The sequence below is a fragment of the Sebastes fasciatus genome, chromosome 2 (assembly GCF_043250625.1).
Source record: "Sebastes fasciatus isolate fSebFas1 chromosome 2, fSebFas1.pri, whole genome shotgun sequence".
Taxonomy (NCBI): domain Eukaryota; kingdom Metazoa; phylum Chordata; class Actinopteri; order Perciformes; family Sebastidae; genus Sebastes; species Sebastes fasciatus.
Genome location: NC_133796.1, coordinates 38,238,814 through 38,261,341, shown reverse-complemented (window position 1 = coordinate 38,261,341; position 22,528 = coordinate 38,238,814). Strand labels below are relative to the sequence as shown.

General features: G+C 42.4%; 1 protein-coding gene across 1 annotated transcript in view; it reads left to right on the top strand.

The window, feature by feature from the left end:
* The window catches only part of LOC141760306 (protein kinase C-binding protein NELL1-like), a 377,384-nt gene extending 375,479 nt beyond the window's left edge, over positions 1-1,905 (top strand). Inside the window, exon 20 of the mRNA XM_074622982.1 lies at positions 798-1,905. Within this exon, the coding sequence (XP_074479083.1) occupies positions 798-848 (51 nt within the window). The 3' untranslated portion in view covers positions 849-1,905. The remainder of the gene's footprint in view (positions 1-797) is intronic.
* Positions 1,906-22,528: the final 20,623 nt, after the last annotated feature.

Sequence of the window (22,528 nt, the reverse complement as noted above, 5' to 3'; positions counted from 1 at the left end):
TTCACCATGTTTTAAGGAATAAAATGTTCTATAAATCAGGCTATGAATGATATAGGAACAAACCCTTCAGTAAAAACCATCATAATGTAGATAGGAATAAAACAGGAACGTTTGGTGGATGTAAGTGCTACTGAAGGGGAGATTTCTGGCTTAGAGTCTGAGAAAAAACTAATTCTGAGAAAACGGCATTGAAAGATATACCGTATATTTGTACTTTCTGTTCTCTCTTCTCTCCGACGGCGAGTTGAAACGCACACCTTTTTATCTTTTAATAGAAATCTAAAATTGTATGCCCTCAATGTTGTGTTGTCAATTTTTTCCCCTTGGTAACGAAAATGGTATCGAATATTGATATTTTTCAAGGTATTGTATGGAAGTTAGAAATTCCAGTATTGTGACAAGAGTTTAAAAAAAAGTTGACTTTTGCGCCCTTATGCTACTTCCTGTCTCAGTTTACATAGTTACAGTATGTTGCAGTGGAAGAGTGACATGAAGATACATTACAACACTGCTTTAGCGGTCGGGCGTTTAAACACAACACAAAACGAACGACAAATCTTTGTATGTAAACTATTAATAAAAAAAACAACGTGTTTTTTGAGAATCGATACAGTATCACAAAATATAATATTGTGATACACAAGTGTATTGATCTTTTCTTACACCTTACTCTTTATTTAGTATCAATATATCTACTGATTACAGCCAGCCAAGCTCTGAATCATGTTATTACATGCAACATGTATTATAATAAACTGCATTTGATACCCTTTATCTCTTCTCTCCTGTCTGCTCAGAATGGAAACGTTTGCTGCTCGGTGGATCTCGACTGCCTTCAGAACAACTAAAGCTCTCCTCCTCCTCCTCCTCCTGTCCTCCTCTCACTGCGGGACTGCCACGCCCCCCCTCCTCCATCTGATGACTAGCCCCCCTTGGATTCATACAAATAGACTCACGCACACACATGTGCATGCCAGTGTGTGCACAGAAAATACAAACATGCACTGGACAGACTGGGGTGTTAAGGCTGTGCTTTTATGCCGTAACTCGACAAACAGTGAGAGTGTGAGTGAGTGAGTGTGTGTGCGTGTGTGTGTGTGTGTGTGTGTGTGTGTGTGTGTGTGTGTGTGTGTGTGTGTGTGTGTGTGTGGCTCAGGCAGAGACTGAGGCCATAGTCGCTCTCACCACAGTCACTGTGTTGTGTATGTGTCTGTGTGTTGTTTCCATTTTCACTAAATGTCTTGAGGAAACCTGTTTAGCATTACATATCATCAAACCCCAAAACAGAGACAAGCAGCTGTCTTTAAGAAAAAGGATTCACAGCTGGACAGATGTTGAGGCACTTCAGCTATCTATGTTGCAAAATGTAAACTCACTCTTGCTTGGTCACCTATAGGAAGTCGTCATAAAACATTTATTACTGTGGTAACCAAAAGTAATGCACCCTAATTGTATGTGATGTTCTGTGAAGCTGAACGAAGCTATTGTGGGGAAATAAGAACATTCTTCATTAAATTTTACTTTTAGTTATTTTCATGTTTATGGTTCTGGGGCTGAACATGCAAACAAATCAAGGGTGCATAACTTTTATTTACACGCTATATAAATGTTTTATGACAACACATCAGCATTCCTGCATCTACAGCCGACAGCTGTCTGCTTCTCCCACTTCAAGGACTGAATCCTCCAAATATGACACAGCAAAAGATTTCATTGCAGCCCCTCAGTACCCCACTGCGTGCCAGTGAGTTGTCTAATGTCAACCTGTTCTCACTCCCAACTCCTCAAATACCACCACTTGGTCATTACCCTGTGTAAGTACAATGAGAGGGCTGAATAAAACCAGAGTCAAATTCCATGTATGTATGTATGTTCTTGGCAAAATAAATCTGATTTTGATTCTGATTGCCCCTCGGCTTCAGATACTGATGCATTCCCGGCCCCCTATAGCACCCAGGCTTTCAACTAATTCCAATGTAAACCCAACCCGCGGCATTATTAGACGGTCAGAGCAATGGACGTAGTATAAAGAGCATGAGAGTCAGCTTACAGCGGGTGGGAGAGGTGGTGGATGGGTCAAGCAAACACAGGACTTTCAACCAGGAGGCCGCTGTTCGTGACCCGTGTGAAACTGAAAGTAAACGTTTAATTTAGGGATGCACCAATACCAGTATTACATCATTAGATCGATACCATGCATACAAGATTAGTGCCTTGCATGCAGGGCTGCTGTGGTTGAAGTGCCGTCCAGCTGTAACGATAACCCGATGCAGCTAACAGCCACGATGTTGCGTGCATTCTCGTGGACACATGCAGTCACTTTAGTCCCCACCGCATCAATTAGTTTAGCTGTGAGGTTGTCAGTTGTGTGTCTGCCTGGCGTACTCTGTCAGGGTTTCCGCCAGTGTATCGCAAGCCCGGCATAACGTTAGCGGCGTGTCCGGTCGAGAGAGAGAGAGAGAGAGACAGCGTGTGATGATGAGTATGAAGTTTGCAGTAACGTTATAGCTGTGAACGCAGCAGCGCAGCGTACCGTTTATTTGTTGGTGAATAAATACTACGAGACTCAAGTCGAGCTCCCGTGTCTCTTGCGTGCCACCTGTTGATTAAAGTGAAGGGTAGGTTAGCCCTGAAGTTAGCAACGACTCTGGCTCAGGCACACTTAAGGTGGGCTTACCTTTAAGGTGGACCAGCTATTCTCCGTTAAGTGATACGCTTTTTATATTTTTTCATATTTAAATGTTTAATTATTAACATCCCTACTGCAAACTATGCTCTGTTTCTACCAGGAAAACTCACAGTTGAATGTTAAAATGTCAGTAACAGCATCATATTGTATATTTACTTTGTTACAGTCAGAAAGTGAGGAACATCTGAAATTAAACATGTTTTCTAAGTCGTTGTTAGAATTGTAATAGTATTATTAAGTACGCATACCGGGATTCATTGGCAAGTACCCAAATGTAAGTACTTCGGTCTGAAAGACAGTGATATCCGTGCATCCCAAGTTTACTTATTTTGTCACATCAGTCGTTAGTCACGTGACTCGTTAGTATCGTTAGTCCCGTGAGTCGCTAGTCAATTGGTAGTCATGTGAGTCCACAGTCAACGTCAAAACAATCTTTACTTAACCCTAACTAAGTGGTTGTGTTGCCTAAACATAACTTCCTGTGAAAACCGATCTTTATTTTGACAAGACACCATATATATATGCCCAAAACTAACGCTAGAGGAGGGGTACCTGGAGCAACGGTTTCCTCTGCCGAGGGGCAACGACCAAGCGGCGGTATTTGACGAGTTGGGAAAGAGAATGTGTTGCTAATGGAGCATCACAACTTAACTGTAAACTTGGATATCATCATACTTGTTCTAGTTTTCACTTTGATTTTAACTTTTTTGTTAAAGGGCAGCATCTTAGTGGTGAATATAAGTTAAAAATAAGGGTTCTGACTGATGTGTTTTGGCTTGTGGCCTTTACAAAGCTAAGGGCCATAGGCTGAAACGCTTTGCTTTCATAATGAAGTTGTTCTCAATTCAACAAATGTTGCCGGAGCTTAGATTTCTGACAAGCAGCGCCTGAACGCACCATTAGTTTTGGTCTCTGTGAGGCTAGATCATGTCATCTGGAAAAAGGAGGTGCGGTCTTTACTTGTCAGAGTGCTTTGAACGTGAAGTACGTGTCGGACCATCAAACGGTGTCTCAACGTTGGAGATGGGGGCGGCTGCATCTGACAATTTTTGTCACTTTCTGAAAGAGACAATCCAACAAGCACGGCCACTTTGAGCAGTGATTGGCCAGGTGTGTGGAGAAGAGAAAGCATGTCTCAATTTTGGTTGTCAGAAACTGTGCGCCGTTGTCCCCGTCTGTACGAGCCCATCGCTATGATGGCAGACCTGTCCTGTAAACGGAGGATGGCCGGAGGTTATTTCAAGCATACCTCGGTCTTCAGGTCCTTTAAATGACCTGCCTTCATGAGTCACATCGCTCAGAGGATCCAGGCTCTGAATTAGGACATATAGCTGTTGTCTGTCCTGCTGAGACCATTGACGCTTCTGTCTCCCAACACTTTCCCTCTGCCTCAATGTCTCCTCTCTGATGTGGTAGACTGCCAGATAGTCACGATATCAAAGCAGGCTGATGGTGCACAACAGATTCCTGCAGGCCAGAACAAGCACCAGCCGTAGCTGTCGATGAAATCGGCAGAGCTTGTGGTGGGTCGGACTTCTCTAGTCTCCCAGGGCTTCTCAGAGCACAGAGAGCGGCAGAGAGAGAGACATAAAAAAAAAGAGATAGTGTGAGGGTGGGGCTAATTAAAGCCTTGTCACGCAGGGCTGGATTTGAGTATGCCAGGAGGTCACCAAGTGTCGACTCTGTTTACAGACGGCCAGGCTTATTAAGGCAGGAGAGTCTGGTGTTTTTCTCCCTACAGTTCACCCGTTCGCAGCTCTGGTCGCCTGTCCTCTCCTCCACACCTCTCTCCATTATCCTCAAACTTGTCTCGAGAGCGCTAACGTTTCCCTCAAGTGTTGTTGTCATCACTGTCTGTTTTTTCCCCCAGAGAAAACCAGGGGGATTTGTAACACTGGCGCAAAATTTTGTGAAATGAGCAGACTTTGAAATGCGAACTACGTGCTGCGGCCGTGAATAATTATTATTCAACCACGAAACGATTACCTGATAACAGTAGGAATTTGACAATGCAGTTGCACCTTTTGGTCGGGTGAAATAGATTTTTTCAGTAAGCTTTTGTTATACGGCTCTTTATAAAACCACTTAACAGTTAATTAAAAAAATCATTTCAAGGGTAACTCTGTTTCATTTCAAAGCTGGAACCAACGGTCAAGGTGTCTCTCTGGCTTCTCTGCACACTGTCAGCATATTGCAGATATCAAGACTCATTTTCATCTTTCAAGTGAATCCGTTTGCTGCCTCGGAGTGAAAAACAGCTTCCATCGATTGAGATAATCCTTAACCCAGAAAATGAAACCTTCATTTGGTTTCACCCAAGTTACTGTGTGTTAAGTGACATAAATTAGCCGGAGCCCTAAACAATACTGGTATTCCCCATCAGAGTCAGGGTTGATATGGGAAAATCCCATCTAGTGCCCATCTCGACGCGCAGATCGCATTGACCCGCCTATCCAGGATAGCGTGTGAATATTACACGCGTATATGAAGGTGAAGTACCAGTATGGGGCAACAAAACCACTCACTTAGGTTTAGGAAAAACCTTATAGTTGGCCTTAAAATAAGTTCGTAAACTACATACAACAGGTACGGAAAACACGTCACAAATGTCCCTAAAAACACGTAAATAACGTAACTTACAACTTACTATTCTGGCTGAAAGTTCTGTGTTTGTTGGACCCATCCACCTCCAAACTGCCGTAAGCAGTCTTTCTCACTCTTTGTTCTATGTCACTAGGCGTTCTTATGGCACGCTTTTGCCTTGCGCATTATCATGTCATGCATACGCCTTTACATGCGACGGGACTGATTATTCAACACGATTACTCATTGATTTTGGAAACATCATGCATTTAGAAAGAACAAATGCATCAATCTGGTGCACTTTGAAATTAAGAGGCTGGATCTATGAACAATGGTGTGCTTTTGTAAACAATTTAATTATAAACACATTGGTTGTATAGATATGAATGGCAGGAAAGTCACACCCACAAAGCATGGTAAACGAGACGGGGTCCGGCACAACGCGGCACTGAGGACAGTCCGCCCCTGTTGACAGTAGCACCGGGAGCAGGGAGCTCCGTCCCTCCCCGCAGGGAGAGAGGGCACAGCAAGGTTAAGCACCACCATGGAGGAAATACGCCCAGCGACTTGATTTATTACCTCAGTAAACATTGTAAACATGAGTTTATGGCCTCAATCGCTAGTTTCAAGTCTTCTTCAATACAGCATGATGTTCATTTAGTAAATTATGGTCCCATTTAGAGTCAGATAGACCATAAAGTAGGGGATGCTTTAGGGCGTGGCTACCATGTGATTGACAGGTCGCCACCACGGCGTTGTTTGTGTTTCATCTTACAACTTTAACCATCAGTTCATGAAAGTTAATTGTAACATTTTGATCGCCTAAAAATGTCTCATTCAGCATTCGGTTGTACTCAGCTCCACCGTTTCATGTCACTTCTGGTTACAAACAATGAGATGGCGATGGACAAAATGCCGAACTCGAGGCTTCAAAACGGCAGTCCACAAACCAATCGGTGCCGTCACGGTGACTACGTCCACTTCTCATATACAGTCTATGGTGTAGAGTAACTTCTAGCATGTTTTTCGTTCAATATCACAATCATTCTTTCCAGTAGCGGATCATCCAAACAGAATAATCTCATTAGCGCACCTCATCTGAGATCAGTTGTGTCTTCTTTGTTGTCTGCAGTAGCTTAAAAAAAACAATCTTTGATGCATTATTTTGGATGACCTTGATCTTCGGAGCTCAAAGTAAATGTCTCCGCCATCTCCCTCCTACTGACCTTCCACTATTTAATGTCAAACTAGCTCGTTTCTGGGATATTTTTTCTACCCTTTCATACACAGAGTGCGTTGTTCAGACTCAAAAAACAAGTTGGTCATTTCACAAATCTTTGGGGAAGGTGCTGCTAGTTGTTTAACCTCTCAGTCACAATGTCCTTGTGTCGTCTTTGTTTGCCACCACATCTGTTTGTGTCTCACTTGAGCATTTTCTCCCTGCACTCTCCTCTCATCATCGCAATGCCTCTTGTAAAACTGGATTCGTCAACTGTGCACAAAGTACACGACAAAAGAAAAAAACAAGTGATGTAAATGGTATCTGTGCCCATCGGAGTTTAACACAGCAATCGAAAGCAGACATTTGTACAAAGGATCACTGAAAACAAGGTTTTCAGATTGCTCTGTCGATTGATTTGATATGAAATATGACTACTGTAAAACACTATTTGCAAGTTTGTGTGTAATGTTTTTACATACTGACGATATGATAAAAATTATACAGTTTTTTAATTACCATTGTGTTCATGAATAACGTGTTAATTTCAGTGGACTACTTTTTCTTTTTGTGGGATAGGTTCTGTTTTGCTGTAAATACTGTGTAAAGTGAAGGGTTCTGTAAAGAGAGTAAGACTATGTGAATAATTCTCACTACCACAGCTTCTTCTTAGGATCTGAGCATTGCAAGTCAAGTATGACAAAGAAGCGACATTTCTATTGTTTCTACTATTTCTTTATTTTTCTATTCTTGCCTTAACCCTTTTAGTATCGGTCATAGTTTAACATCTTCACTGTTTTAGGACAACATTATGGATTTGACTAGCCTGTGTGTGTGTGTACAGATCTCTGATCGGTGTCCCCTCACTAAAAGCTGAGACTCATGCAGAAGCGGATTTTGGAATTCAGAATGAGCGTAGACTACCGTCTGGTCCAACAGACGAGGAGCATGGACAGACTTCACACATTTTCTTTTGTTTGTACGAACTGAACTGAAAAATCTCAGACAAAATAGAACTATGTACACATGTAAAAAAAAAAAAATGTTGAAAATGAAAATGTTGTTCTTGATTCAGTTCCTACTAAAAAAAAGCAAGCCATTGTGTTCCTCCTATAATGTCTGACTTTTTAAAAGAAGCAGTTTTGGACCTTCTAGATCCTGATGTGCTTGTTTCATGTTTTTGATAGAGGACCGCGGCGGAGGAATCCTCCGGGTCTGTTCATTGTTTCTTCTCCAGATCAGAGTGGCCAACCTAATTGTACTCAAAGGGTTAAGTGTCATTTGACTTGAAGACTGTGTCGTGATAAGAGTTTGCTGTAAAAAAAATTATTCGGTTAATAAATATTTTAGTTGTTTACTTTATTTGCTGAGAGTCTTTTGGCTTCAAAGTGGGATGATGACTGGCAGCTGAGCTCACAGGTTCCTGGAGGACAGATATATATACGCCACGGTCACGAGAGACACCTAAATGGCTCGCCATCGCGCGCCATCCACTGGCAGCTTAAACGGAAAGCAATGTTTCCGAGCCTCAAAAATGAAAGTCAATCCCAGCATCGGGATACAGTCCTGGAAAAAAGTCTTTCATGTTTCTGCTTTTATCAATACTGCCGTTTTCCATTTCCCTCAGGAAATGTATGAAAGGCTGCGTTGCAGTAAAGATAAGTACATTCTTTGATGCTTTAAAGGAGCGCTGCTGTGCTGCTAACAGGAGCCGGTACAGCAACACTTTTGAAGCTACATAAGTGGGGGGAAAAATCTGAAAGCTGCACAACATGAATTTACCGTCAACACTGACTGGACATCCACATAAAAGGTGGCAGGTTTTCGCTTTGACTTTTGCACTCAAAGTCATGTGAACCACAGCACTGTACCCTTATGTCCAAACAAAATATGAATTCCTTTTCTTTATATGAGCACTTTGCTGCCAATGCATACTGTGCAATTGACTATCAACTATACATATACACCTTCCAAGTCTAATTATAATTCCATCCATCCAGCAATTAACTTCCGGCAGGCTTAGCGGGGTATTCCAGACATCTCTCTCTCTAGCAACGTTTTCAGACACTTACAGAGAAAGCTCTCACTTTGGTTATACAGCAAGAGCCAAGCCCTGCTTTCCTTTTCTGAGTCATCTAACGGTTTGCCAGAACTTCCTTGAGGCCAACTGAAAGTCCCTCTCCATAGTCTCCCCGAATTCCTCCCACATTTTTATTGGATTTTGCTGTGGTGACCGCCGCAGCTGCAGCCCCCTCTGGCCAACCGGTACCTGTCTGCTGTTTCCAGAGACCCCCGGGCCAACCAATCACAATCGTCTTGGGCAGCATTAAAGGTACTGTTTGTAACTTCTTACACTTACACTCTTATAAATCATTGCGGGTCGGTGTCTCATGCGTACTCGCGTGTGGCTACGCTGTTCCAACACAAACTACACGGAAGCACCAAAACCGCAAAGTTATATCTAGTGAAGCACGTCTTGCAAAACAGTGTCAACTAATCCTGCTCCAGCCTCCCGACCGCGGCCAGAAGACACAGAGGAGACCGTAGCTTTGGTCTCCGGGGTCGGAGTCAATGCTGTGTCTGCTCCTCTGCTTGCCTTCACTCACACACCGCGCTCGTTCTCACTCGCTCTCTCGCTCCACCTCTCACACTCCACACTGCAGAAGAGTTAGTTTAGCTCTGAGAATATCTAGTGAATTTACAGTGGAAGTTTGTGCAGAAATAAATGCTGCAGCTCCCCCAGACCAACAGAGGTTTTCTGTGTCGTTTCCTGCTGCTGAGTGAATAGACGAGGCTCCGCAGCGAGTAATGTTATCGTCTCCAACCAAAACTCCAGTGTCTCCCCTGTTCCCCCCAACCGCGGTCGGGAGGCTGAAGCAGGAAACACAGTATCAGCATTGATTCATGGAGAGACCTTCGTCTGGTCAACTATAACATTACTGCCAAGCAGCTGAAATATAGAGTGATATTGTGCTTTTAGCTGACGTGTGTCACCTCACTGTGTTAATCGATGCTCGTTCATGTCTATGTAGAGCGAGCACAAGCGCGAGCAACAGGACGCTGACTTTCGTTGACTTAACGGCCGCAGGTGTCGCTGTTAACAAGCAATTTCTGATTCTAACATAAAGTCCCTTTAAGCAAAGGATGCAGCAACGGTGCCCTTGCAAAATAGATTGCACAGAAAGCAGAAGGGGAGGAGAATTCCGGTTGAAACAGGCAGCCAATGGCAGGCTTATACCCACAGTCTACATCTGGTGAGTCAGACTAGTATCAAAGTGATGGACTGACAGAAAGACACAAAGACATTGTCATCCATGCGGCTAGGAACGCTATAGATGTTGCAGCGGGTGCAACATCTATAAATATATAATTCAGTCTGGCCCAGGTTCAACTTCTTTGCTCGTTCAGTTTTTAACATTTTTAAGCTTAGGGCCCTGGGTCCGGGTGTGGCTGAGCCTCTCACATCGCCTCACAGTCACATTGATTGATAAAAAAAATTATAATTTCCTAACCATAACTCAGTGTTTTAGTAGCCTAACTAACAATACAGGCTACGCAACCAACCCTGACCTCCTCTCTTTGGCATTGCAAGGGATCATAATCCAGGCAGCAGTTAACGTGTCGTACAAAATATTACATAGCATTATAGTAGTATTATAACTATTTGTATGACATACACCATTATGTCAGACTTAAATCTAGATGAATTCTGAATACAGTTTACCAAATTCAGCCCAGCGTATCTGGTGTCATATCTGGAAACTAATAAAATGTAACATGAAGATCTGTGGGTTTTAATGATGCTCTGCAATATGCTAAGCAACATCTAAATATTTGGGGTTTTTTCCCCAGTTAAAATAACATCTAAAAGGAGGAAGACTGATATCTACTACGGCTTTGTTGTTGTTGAGATAAACAACTGATCCTCTGCTATGAATCCAGCACAAACACACGAGAGAATACACACCTTTAATAGTATACAGGAACAATTATGACATCAGTCCCAGTGCATTTCCCCCGAACATCTGCTTGCCACAGATCAGTGTGAACGTCTTTATCTTAGATGGTGAATTGAGATGCCTCTGGAGGGGGCGGGGTCTCTCTAGTGAGCAGCACTGGGGAGGGTTCAGTCAATTAACCTGCTGTCAGTCAGCTGTAAAGCAAGTGCTCTCTTGTTCTCTCCAGTTCGTCTGTCCCGGTCTCAGTGAGTGTTGGCCCTGTGCTCCCTGTCCGTCCCGGCAGAGCTGAGCTGGAGCCGGCCTCGGCTCAGCTCTGCCGGGAGAGACTCCACCCAAAGGTGCTTACCATTCATGGGCTGGAACCTTTGAGGTCGCCACAGAGGCGATGGAGTGACTCCCTCAGCAACAACTCTCATCTACTGTATAGATGCAGAGGGAGGGGGTGGGTGCAGCTAGCATCTATGCATGAGTGGACTGACTTAACAGCACACAATTGAAAATCGTATTTTCAATCAGCTCTAATTTAACTTTAAGAGATATCTTACTCTTCCTGATAGACTTGTTGGGGTAGAACAACAAAAGACAGCAGTTTGGCATCGGTTCAGCAAAACAGAAAGTTACTTCAGCAGCCCTCCTCCTCCTACCTCTACCTCCTCCTCCTCCTCCTCCTCCACCACCACCACCGCTTCCTCCTGCCACCAGCAGTCAAATCGATCAATTTCTCCTCTTTCTATTGACATTTCATGAAAACCCCACCGGGCAGCCGTATTGAAATGCAAGAGGCAACAAATACAAGTGCTCCACCTCAGGCTGAGAATTAATACATAAACTATGTGCATATTGCTCATGTTAATACAACGAGGTTTAAGCTGCTTAAATGCCTTATCGACATGCTGGCCAATCAATGGGTGTATAATTAAAGAGTGCAGCTGAGCCAGTGACAAGGCGAGCCGCACCGCCACTATTGACCTGTGGCCAGATAGAGCAGCTAAGTGTTTATTTAACCTAGTGTCATGGTGCATGTGTGTGTGTGTGTGTTAAGCATGTGTGTGCATTTAATGTATTTGTATGACCTGGTGACCCCCCCACTGCTTGTCGATTTTGCTAATGTTGAGTTTGATTTGATTCAAATTCATGTATTATTTTCGGATGTTACACCATATTTAAAGTGTGAAGAATGAAAGAAATCAATAATTACAATCACAAATAACGAATGACGTTATTCCGTGTTCAAGCAACTGTGAAATTAGGAAACCAGGTGCAGAGAATAACAGAAAGGAGAATATTGTTTTCTGCTAATGGCGAAAAGGGTAGTTAGCGTAGCTAAAGGCGCTTAATGTATTGATGTTCGGAGAAGCCTTTGCCGGCATATGAATAAATTGCCTACTTGGACCTTTTATCCCACCGATGATAAGAACTTTTCCCTCCTCTTTGTAAAGTGCAGATTCAGATCTAAAGAGGTAGTTGGAATATACCAATAGATGTGAAAATTAATGATTTATTTTAAATAAGAGTGGGCAGTTCACCATCCCCAAGTATGAATTTTTCATAGAGCTCCTGAAAGGATGAATAAGGTGCAGCAAAATGAGACGACGCAGCGAGAGAACTAATAAAGCTGCATAGAGAACTGCAGAGCAGTGCGAGCATTAACAGACTGGGGTGAAAGACCCGAGTGAGGGTTTTTGAGCGTGTTTGCTATGTATTTTAGTTTCATAAATAAATAGATAAATAGATAAATATTTCATGTCATGTCCAGATATTTCCTGCTTGATGGGAAGCAACTATCACTGACTGTACTGCATGTAGTACTTCTTAAAAAACACTAACAAAGTGCTTTAAAGGTCATCATGAAGCAATTAAAAAATAAAAGCGAATTAATAATGTAAATAATTACTAAAAGTGAAAATAGTGAAAATATTTAAAAAAAGAAATTAAGATATTTAAAGGTCCCATATTATGCTAATTTTCAGGTTCATACTTGTATTTTATGTTTCTACTAGAACATGTTTACATGCTGTAATGTTCAAAAAACACTTTCTGTTTCTCATATAGTCTGCCTGAAAATACCTGCATTTACTCTCTGTCTGAAACGCTCCGTTTTAGTGCATTTCAACGGAAATGCGTTGCTAAGCAACAGCTTGGGTCCAAGTTTACTTCCTGTCAGCTGATGTCATTCACATACGCTGCAGCAGGAAATAAACTGGGACACATATAGAATGCTTTTAAACCTTTAAAACTGTGTAATGGTCTAAATATTTTAGATTTGTGACATCACAAATGGACAAAAATCCTGACAGCTTGTTTCAAAAGCACAGTTTCTGAATAAAGGCTGTGGGTATGTCTCTGCGTATTGAGCGTTTTGATACTTTCACAGTATTTATACAGCACTGAAACCTTCTTTATGAAACAAAAGACATGAAAATCTCACTTTTTATAATATGGGGCCTTTAAGTTAAAATCTACAGAATGGGTAGTTGTTGTTTTTACTTTTTATTGGAATGGTACAAAGTCAGTTGGCTAATCTTGCAGATGCGGCAAATTGTTACAAAGTTCAGGGATTCGAATCGCCGCCGGTTCTCAGACACATTTAGAAATGCGATAAGAGCAAAATCACTAGGTGACTGAATGGTTAACAGGTCTGAAATATAGCCTGGAGCCAAGCCTTTAACTGCTTATCATGTGATTAGTAAAATCTTAAAGCTGCATTAATTAATTTTTGGCCACCGAGGGGCAGAAAAAATATCAAAACAAGCTGACACAGCCAACACTGTATCACTGACACCACAACCAACACCACAACCAAACCTTCACCTATTTACACATCCAGCAGACACAGAGGAACTATAGTATTCATTTGGAGTTGTTTATCTGTCCACCTAACAAATGTAAGTCTCCCTCGCTCTCCTTTTACCTCTGGTTTCGTCAGTATCTGCCTCATTTTATGCAAGATCTTCCATTTTCTTCTGGTTGCTAACGTTGTCTGTCTGTAGTTTCCCACACTATTAGAGGTGTAACGGTACACAAAATCCACAGTTAAGTACGTTTTCGGTACAACAGAAATGTTCTTAATTTCGAAAAATTATAACATTCTACAGTGGCTCATTGGCCATAACTCTTACTTTAACAGCTAAGGCACTCAAATGCTACTTTATTGTCAATAGATAAATATAGATAAATAAAGATAAATAAAGATAAATAAAATGAAATAAATAAATAACAGAAATGTCTGTAATGTAAATGCAATATAATGTAAATGTAACCCAGTTTTCCCTCGGGGATCAATAAAGTATCTCTGATTCTGTAATGCTCCATCATAAGACTCTGACCTGTTGATCATTCCTGAACTGAACTGTAGCTTGTGCTCGTTCATACAGGGCAGCTACAACAGACTGTCTGAAATACACACATGAAGGCACATTGCAGCAGTGCTCAAATTACTTTGCTTTAATTCGGTATCGTTTACGATCGAGTGTGTCGAGTTACTTTGGCAGGGTGTGAATGTGCAGTGGGAGGCTGCCTGAACGCTGTGGAGAGAAAAACTCGCCGTCTGGTCTGGTTTTGTTTCGCTCCGCTAAACGACACATACAGGTGATGCCGTCGTAAATTAAATGTTTTAAAGGTCCCATATCGTGCTCATTTTCAGGTTCATACTTGTATTTTGTGTTTCTATTGGAACATATTTACATGCTGTAATGTTCAAAAAACACTTTATATTCCTCATACTGTCCGACTGAATACACCTGTATTTACCCTCTGTCTGAAACGCTCCGTTTTAGTGCATTTCAACGGAATTGCAACGGAATTGCGTTGCTACGCAACAGTTTGGGTCCATGTTTACTTCCTGTCAGCTAATGTTAGTTACATACACTGCAACAGGAAATAAACTGGGACACATTTAGAATGTGTATGTTTAAAACTGTGTAATGGTCTAAATATTGTATATTTGTGACATCATAAATGGACAGAAAGCCTAACGGCTTGTTTCAAATGCACAATTTCTGAATACGGGCTGTGTGTGTTTCTCCGTATATTGAGCGTTTTGATAGTTTAACAGTATTTATATAGCATTTAAACCTGCTTTATAATGTAAAAGACCTGAAAATCTCACTTTTTACAATAAGGGACCTTTAAGTGTATTCACAGATATACCCGACTTCAGTATAACAGTGTCAGCATACGATTTGACACAAATCGTTGTCCATTGGGCTTGATTAACCCGGTGAGCTAACGTTTTTCTGTTCAATGTTTACGAGTAGTAGACCTAAACATCTACCGTTACACCGTTACACCCCTGCACACTATTGCCATCACTCTCTCCACATGCACTTCTACATGTGAAAAACACACAACTGAACACGAGTTCACGGCCCCTCTCAAGGGTTTGCTAAAAGGCATTCCGGGTAATGCGGAAAATCAATAAAATTTCCATCAAACCTTGAACATCAGAGTATCCAGGGGAGGCTTTTCTCTTTAACATAGTAAATCTGACGGCAGCAGCAGGACAGTCTTTTGGATAATTTGGTAGAGTGGATCCCGATTAAAGTGACAGGAAGTGTGCCAGAATCAGCCATCGGGGTGGTTTCAGGTTGCTGTGTCTGGTTAGAAAACGACTGTAGAGCCGAGTAAAAACCAATTAAACCATCAGCCGTCAGCCTCCACCACGACCTTCGCACACCCGCTCTGACCAGCGCTATTAATTTTCTGTCACAACTTATTAGGCGATAACATTTATCAATTAGGCAAACAGATTTAAATTGGAGAGGGCATGCGGCCCAGAGGCACAACCATCCACAAGTGTCATGCGAGCCCATTTAGAAGAAAAAAAATACTGTAGACATAAATGAATTCTTGAAAAGACTTTGTGTATCAGGAGGTGTCAGCAGATGCGCTGGTCTCTAATGTGCTTGTTTATCACTGTGTATAGAGACTGCGGATAATCAGTCGAGCAGGCAGCTGGCCTTTATTATAAAAACATGCATTCACAATCAGCTGTTCAACAGCTCGAGGCTCGGTTATCCCCTCGGAGGCTAGATATGAGAAAAGGCAGGTTCTAACAGAAAAAAAAATCCCTCTTTTATTTCCCACTTTATCACGTGGGAAAACGCTCCATTTGAAAACAACACATCTAATATCTTCCACCATTAATACAGACTGTAAAGCTTTAAATTTACAGTTGCTGAGCTGAAGTTCATATTTGAGAAGAAAGCTTAAAGAAAGTTAAAATATTCAGTTATGCAAATGCGGATCTAAATGGATGCGGTTTCTCATTTAAACATTAAGCTTATGTTACACCAGTATGACACACGGCTCCTTGAAATAACAAAAAAAAAAAAAAACGGATTGCATAACGCTGAATAATTACATCTAATTATACATCCCCCCCAACTCCCTCTGTCCCACCATTTCTCTGTTTTGTGATTCATTTTCCATCGACCGTGTTGTGTGTGAAATCTTTAATCTGGGCCGAGGAGAGAAACTGGGCCAGATGTGGATGATCAATAGACTTTCTGTGACAACCTGACAGACACTTATTAGACGTGACGCGTTGCAGCCTCCGGCCCTGCCATCGTATTCATCTGCACTCGCGTTGACTGACTTTGAATATTTGAATGCGAACAAAGCAGACCGTGACAGCATCCAACCTGAACCACCTGACTGTCAAGGTCTTCATTTCCTGAAGAGAATAATGCTTCGTCCGCGTGTCGGCACTAGAAAGAGGAGATGTGGATGATTTCTACGAAATGCAAAGAGGCTTACGACCTATGTGGTGAAAAATAGAAACGGACGTTTTGGATGCATCTTCACAGACAGTTCTGCCTTCGCTCCAATACAATGTTCTGGTCACTGAGGATTATCCCTTTAAATTGAGTTAGAGTTATTAGACATCGGGCCTCATGCAGCAACAGTCTCTTAAATGTATCTCATATTTTCTCTTAATTTTCTGTTAAGAGAAAAAATAAGAGAAGTCAACTTCAGATGCAGCAAACATTAACCATCCAAATGCTGCTCTTACCCAGGTATTATTAGCATAGGTAATGCTCCCTAAACACTATATATAAGGGCAGGTGTTGTGCCATGTGCAAATACTAGGGCTGTCCCGAATACCATTTTTTGGGCTTTGAAGCTTTGGGGAGGGATTATTCAAAGGTATTCGAAGCTTCGCAGTGCGGCGCAACCGCTGACATGTTTCCCTCTCTGTTTGTCTCCATCTCCCCCGTTTCAATGCCCTGGACAGCGCCGCTGCCGCACTGTTGTACACAAAGCTCTATACACAAGAAACAGCAACACCGTCTGAGTATAACTAATAATAATTAATGTTGAATATGAATAATGTTGTGGGATTATTACCTCTGCCAAGGCCAAAGGCCTTGGGCCAAAGAGGTTGTGTTTTCACCGGCGTTGGTTTGTTTGTCTGTTAGTAGGATTACTCCAGAAGTTCGGGATGGATTTGAATGAAATCTTTTGGAAGGGTGGAGTGTAGCGCAATGAACAATCCATTTGGTTTTTGGTGGCGATCCAGATCATGGTCCACATTCAGGATTTTTTTTAAGGATTCCGAGCATTAAGACTACTGGGTATAACACCTGCACAGTGTAACTGATGACGCGTTGACGCATTGACGCGTCGATCGATGACGTGTGACCCCGCCCCCTTCCTTCTGAGAGGAGAGAGATATGTGTGGCGAGACCGCGAGGTGCGGGAGCAGCTGGCCATCCGCGGTGAGAAAGAAAAAAGCGTCAGATAACGGGATGAGAGACAACGTAGTGTAACGTTATACAGACATAACAAGGCTGCTGAATGAGAGAGGCATCCGCCGATACGTTACACGGAAACACACCGTGTTAATAAGAAGCCGACCGCCTCACGGTACCGCCAGCTGGGAGCTGTGATCTGTTTTTAAAGTCAGGCACCTTGGCGGAGGTCTGCGCTCTCCGAGTGCCATTCTAGTTCCTTATTCTATGGTCTATTGTTGGATTTATACTTTATTATTACATAATTGTGTGAAAAAATAATAATTAAAAAACGAAGCAATTCGAATACTGATTTGGAGGTCAATTACATGGCAACGGTCAAAGCTTCGAAGCTGTGAAGCATTCGGGTCATCCCTAGCAAATACTCTGGAACGTGCCCAAGAATTGGAGAGATGACACCAAAAACAGTCTGTAAGAAGAAGAACTTCAGCAGTAGTGAAATTGAGATACTGTTAAATAAACTTAAAACAAAGTAAACGTGATCATTCCAGAGCGTCAGTACTGGCGTTACCAGCAAACCAAAAAGCATCGAAGAGCAATATGTAAGCCATTGAGAAGCTGAACACACAATATCATCCAAGGGTTTTTAATAATCTTAATTGGGATCAATGGAACAATAGCATTTCTTTAATAATCCAATCATTCTAATTACTCCAAAACATAAGCTAAATTTGATTAAATATGTTTCCTTGGGTTGGACAAACAATTTTTGGACTGTTAAATGTCAACTGATTAACATAATTAATCACAATTAAATCACAAATGAATCGTACAGTTTGTATCTGTTCAAAATGTCCCTTAAAGGGAGATTTGTCAAGTATTTAATACTCTTATCAACATGGGAGTGGGTAAATATGCTGCTTTATACTGATGAATATAAATATTTATTATTGGAAATCAATGAACAACACAAAACAATGACAAATATTGTCCAAAACCCTCCCAGATACTGCATTTAGCATTAAAAATATGCTCAAATCATAACATGGCAAACTGCAGCCCAACAGGCAGCAACAGCTGTCAGTGTGTCAGTGTGCTGACTTGACTATGACTTGACCCAAACTGCATGTGATTATCATAAAGTGGGCATGTCTGTAATGGGGAGACTCGCGGGTACCCGTAGAACAAATTTTCAGGTCAAAGGACCCCTTTGAAAAATGGCCATGTCAGTTTCTCCTCGCTAAAATTTAGCGTGACTTTCGAGCGTTATTTAGCCTCCTTCGTGACAAGCTAGTATGCTATGGTTGGTACCAAATCATACAATTGATTCCTTAGGTTTTCTAGTTTCATATGATGCCAGTATCTTCATTTTAGCTTTAAAATTGAACCCGCTACAACCTCCAAAAGATCGATTGCGTTAATGTGTTAAAGAAATTAGTGGCATTGAAACAAATTTGCGTTAAAGTGTTATCACATTAACTATAACAGCTTTTTTTCTTATGTTGGTAAGAGTGCTCTCGACCACTTGTGAAATGCTCTCTTACCTAAGAGAAGAGCAAATATAAGAAAACATTGGCACATCCCAGAAATCAATGTGTACTAAAAAAATAAGAACAGATCGTGGATACGAACAAAAATAAGAGGACATTAGTTATTATATTGCTTCCTCCTGCGTGAGGCCCGTTATTAATAGATTTATATTTCAGTATAGCATGTATGTCTGTCAACTCTCTAGTGCACATACGCATACTGATTACACACTAAGTGATTATTCATTACGAGCACTGATGTCAGGATTATGCCGCTAACAAACACGACAGCTCTGTGTGTGTGTGTGTGTGTGTGTGTGTGTGTGTGTACGTGCGCTTTTGAGAAGGCAAAGGTCTGCTCGGTAAATATGACTGGAACAGATAACAGGACTCTCACTGGGTAATGAGACAGGAAGAAATGTTAAGCGAGCCCTGGGAGAGACATGTAATGAAGCATTGTTTGCGGGATGAGAACACATGAACACACACACACACACACACACACACACGTACACAGGTAATGAAGCATTGTGGGAGGTTGAGCCTGGCTGAGGCTGATAACATCCCGTTGTGCCTGATGGAGGACAATGGGCCGTAGAAATGGAACCACACCGTCTGTGCACCAAACTCCACCGTCATCACCCCCCCTCCACACACACACACACACACACACACACACACACACACACACACACACACACACACACACACACACACACACACACACACACACAGATGGATGGATCTGGAAGTGGGCCTGAAAGATAACAGGGAGGCCTGAAGAGGAAAAGAGGTCTGAAAGCGATGCTCAGTCCTCGTTGCGCCGCAGCTCTGTTCGTCGGCCAACATTGATCATCGCTGCCGAGGACCCCTGAGCCCGATGCGTCCCACCAACTAGTTTAATTAAAAGACACATTTTCATAAGAGGAGAGCCGGGGGAGCTCAGTTGGGAACTGCTACATATGGACGCCTTCCAAAAAAATTGTTATGGTAGCTTAGAAATGTTCCCGTGGAAGCACTGTTTAGATGGCTGAATGATTTCTCTCCCTTTTCATTATCCTCTAACGCCTTTTGTTTGCCAAAAAGATTAGCACACTGTCTCCGGAATATTTACCGCAGCGCCTGTACTTCACTTGTGTTCGGGAGGTGTATTTGATGCGGATAGTTAATTATATGTTGAGCGGGTTAGCCAAGGCAGACTGGTAAAACTCCCACTGGGCTTTTGTTTTCAACATCCTGCCTCTTGTCTTTGCCTCTTGTAGCTCTCACACAAGGCGGAGCAGAATAGGAGTGCGGCTCGACTCTCAACACAAATGAAATTCAATGTTTTATCTGGGCGAGCAGATGGAGAACACCCCCTGGAAACTGATGGCACCTCAGTGTACACTGCAGTCTAGACAGAGTTCTTACCAGCAACGAGGGTTCAGAAATTATTATGTGGTTTGTTATGTTTGGAGCGGCGGTTTTTGTTTGCTGGAATAATGAAGTGATATTGATACGGCTCAGGCAACAGAGAAATATGAGTGCTGGAAATGGATTCTAAGAGTCAATTAACCCTGGATAGATGGGGGTTGCAATGCACTTGCATCCAGCACGCCGGTCTTGAATTTTGGATCTCGTGCAAAGGAAGCCTGAGGAAGAATGTCTGCTTTCCATTATGAAAAGGCTGGCATCCATTTCCCTGAGATAATTTCAATTATATGAAATAAGCAAGAATTTTCAAATTAAAAACCTGTCTCAGATATGGTGGAGTTAAAAAATACAAATTGCAGCAGGAGGAAAAAGGATAGAAAGTTCATGATGACATTCTAGCCTATTTGTGCCTGCTCCGTAGCTGTATATGCTGCATCCTGCTCGATTTGAAAGAGACTCTTCTGCTGTGACATCCGCTGTTTCGTGCACAAGTTTAGTCAGTCGCAAAACTGCAGAGGAAGCACCTTGGTGTCATGTTATTCTTCCTCTCTTCTGTTCCTAATGAGACATGTAGGTCGACACTGTAACTCTTCAGACTGCCACACGCTGTTCAACAACCCATCTGCACCGGTACTCGTGGCATGTACCCGCACACACCCACCACAATCTGGGGCTGCCTCCCCCCCCTCTAGCCCCGAGCCAAATGCTGTGGCCTGGTTTACAGACAATCTGCTGCCCAGCAGGAGGCGGTGTGAAGAGCGACGCAAGAGTCCCTAGGAGGCTGACCTACAGGGAACAAACCCTCTGCAGCTTCCAGGCTGAATTCCAGTCCACTCCAATATTACATCAAAAGTTAACAAAAAGTGGGCTAAGACATTTTGTTCATGCATGCTCAGGCAACTTAAACAAGTAGTTTCGTGTAGCTAAGATACAAAACAACAGTAGATGCCTTTATGAGATCCTTTTCAGTTAAAAAATGATCTACAATTGTTTTGCTTACTAGGAAAATACTAAAGATTTGGAGTATTGATTGCTGAATCAGATGAGTGTCGAAGTCAAGAGTCAATATGAGTCAAGAGCACATCTTTTCTGGTATTGTTGATTCTGCCTTTTGGAGGGAGGTTCAAAAGATGTGTAATACAATGAAGCTGTGATTTCAACCAGATTTTTTCTTGATGATATTGGGTGATGATACAGAGATAGACCACCCGATTTAACTGTTATCAGGCCATTAAAGCTGAAGTAGGCGAGATCGGAGCAAATATGATTAAAAAAAGGTATTTTTATAAAACGGTCGCTATATCGTGACAGTAGTCCATGAAACAGGTAACCTGAAAAAAATCATGTTCCTCTGTCCTCCGGTGCTCCTAACGGCATCTGCAAGATTTCACAGACCGGAGGAAAACAAGCCGTAAGAGCTGATCTGAGGTCTGCTGTCCATCTGCTGTCTATGAGAGCCGGCTGTCAATCACTCGTGAACTCCGACCAAACGGTCAAACTAGGCAGCGCTGATCAAATATGAATCAATATTCTGTTACGTTAATGCCTATTGCTCTCCTCAAATGTTTTCAGAATCATCTTGTAGTGCACGCTTTAGCTGTAACATGAGAAAGTTTGGGACGCTGCCGCCATTTTGAAATCTTGTGAAGGAACGCCAAGTGCTGGTCATGTGACCGGAGCACAGCCAATAGGAACGCTCCCACAATGAAATGACCTGTGATTGGTCAAAGTCTTCCGTCACGGGCTAGATTTTCTAAAGCCTGAAAACAGAGCCATGAGGAGGAGCAGAAGTCTAGTTATCTCTCAGAACACTTGAATTACAATTCTGAGCCAGGAAAAACTTTGCTGTCCAATAGAGATATCTCACCAAAGTCTAAACCGACACGACAACAGAACGACCACGCCTTGAGCTGCACGCCAGTACTGTAGCTAAAGACATGACTTTGTGTATATGCCATCGCTAACAGTTTAATAAAAAGGCATTCTGAAGCTTGATTTACTGACCAGAGGCAGAAAATCGTAATCTGGGCAATATTGATGTCCCTGGATGGAGCTCAACGGGGATGTGTAAGCATTAACTACTATAATAAAGTGTGATAGGCTAAGACACTGTTGCTGCTTGGTGTTTTGTCCCCCTGTCAGTCAAATGTATGTGTGAATAAGCACGTTTACTCACTGTGTTTCACACTCCGACAGCGCAGCGCTGGTTGGACGGGGTGTGATCGCTGCATGACTTCAGTCAGCATGAAACCTTCAGAGGTCGCTGCAGGAGGATCTGAGTGAAGAAAAGAGGAGGGGGGAGTCAGACCACAGCATTTGACATTTACTGGCCTTTGGCTTCATTGTCAGACTCTCTGCAGGAGAGACCACTGAAGACAGAACATGCAGGAGATCCTACGCACACACACACACACAGATTTCAAAGAGCATTTCCTAATCTTGGG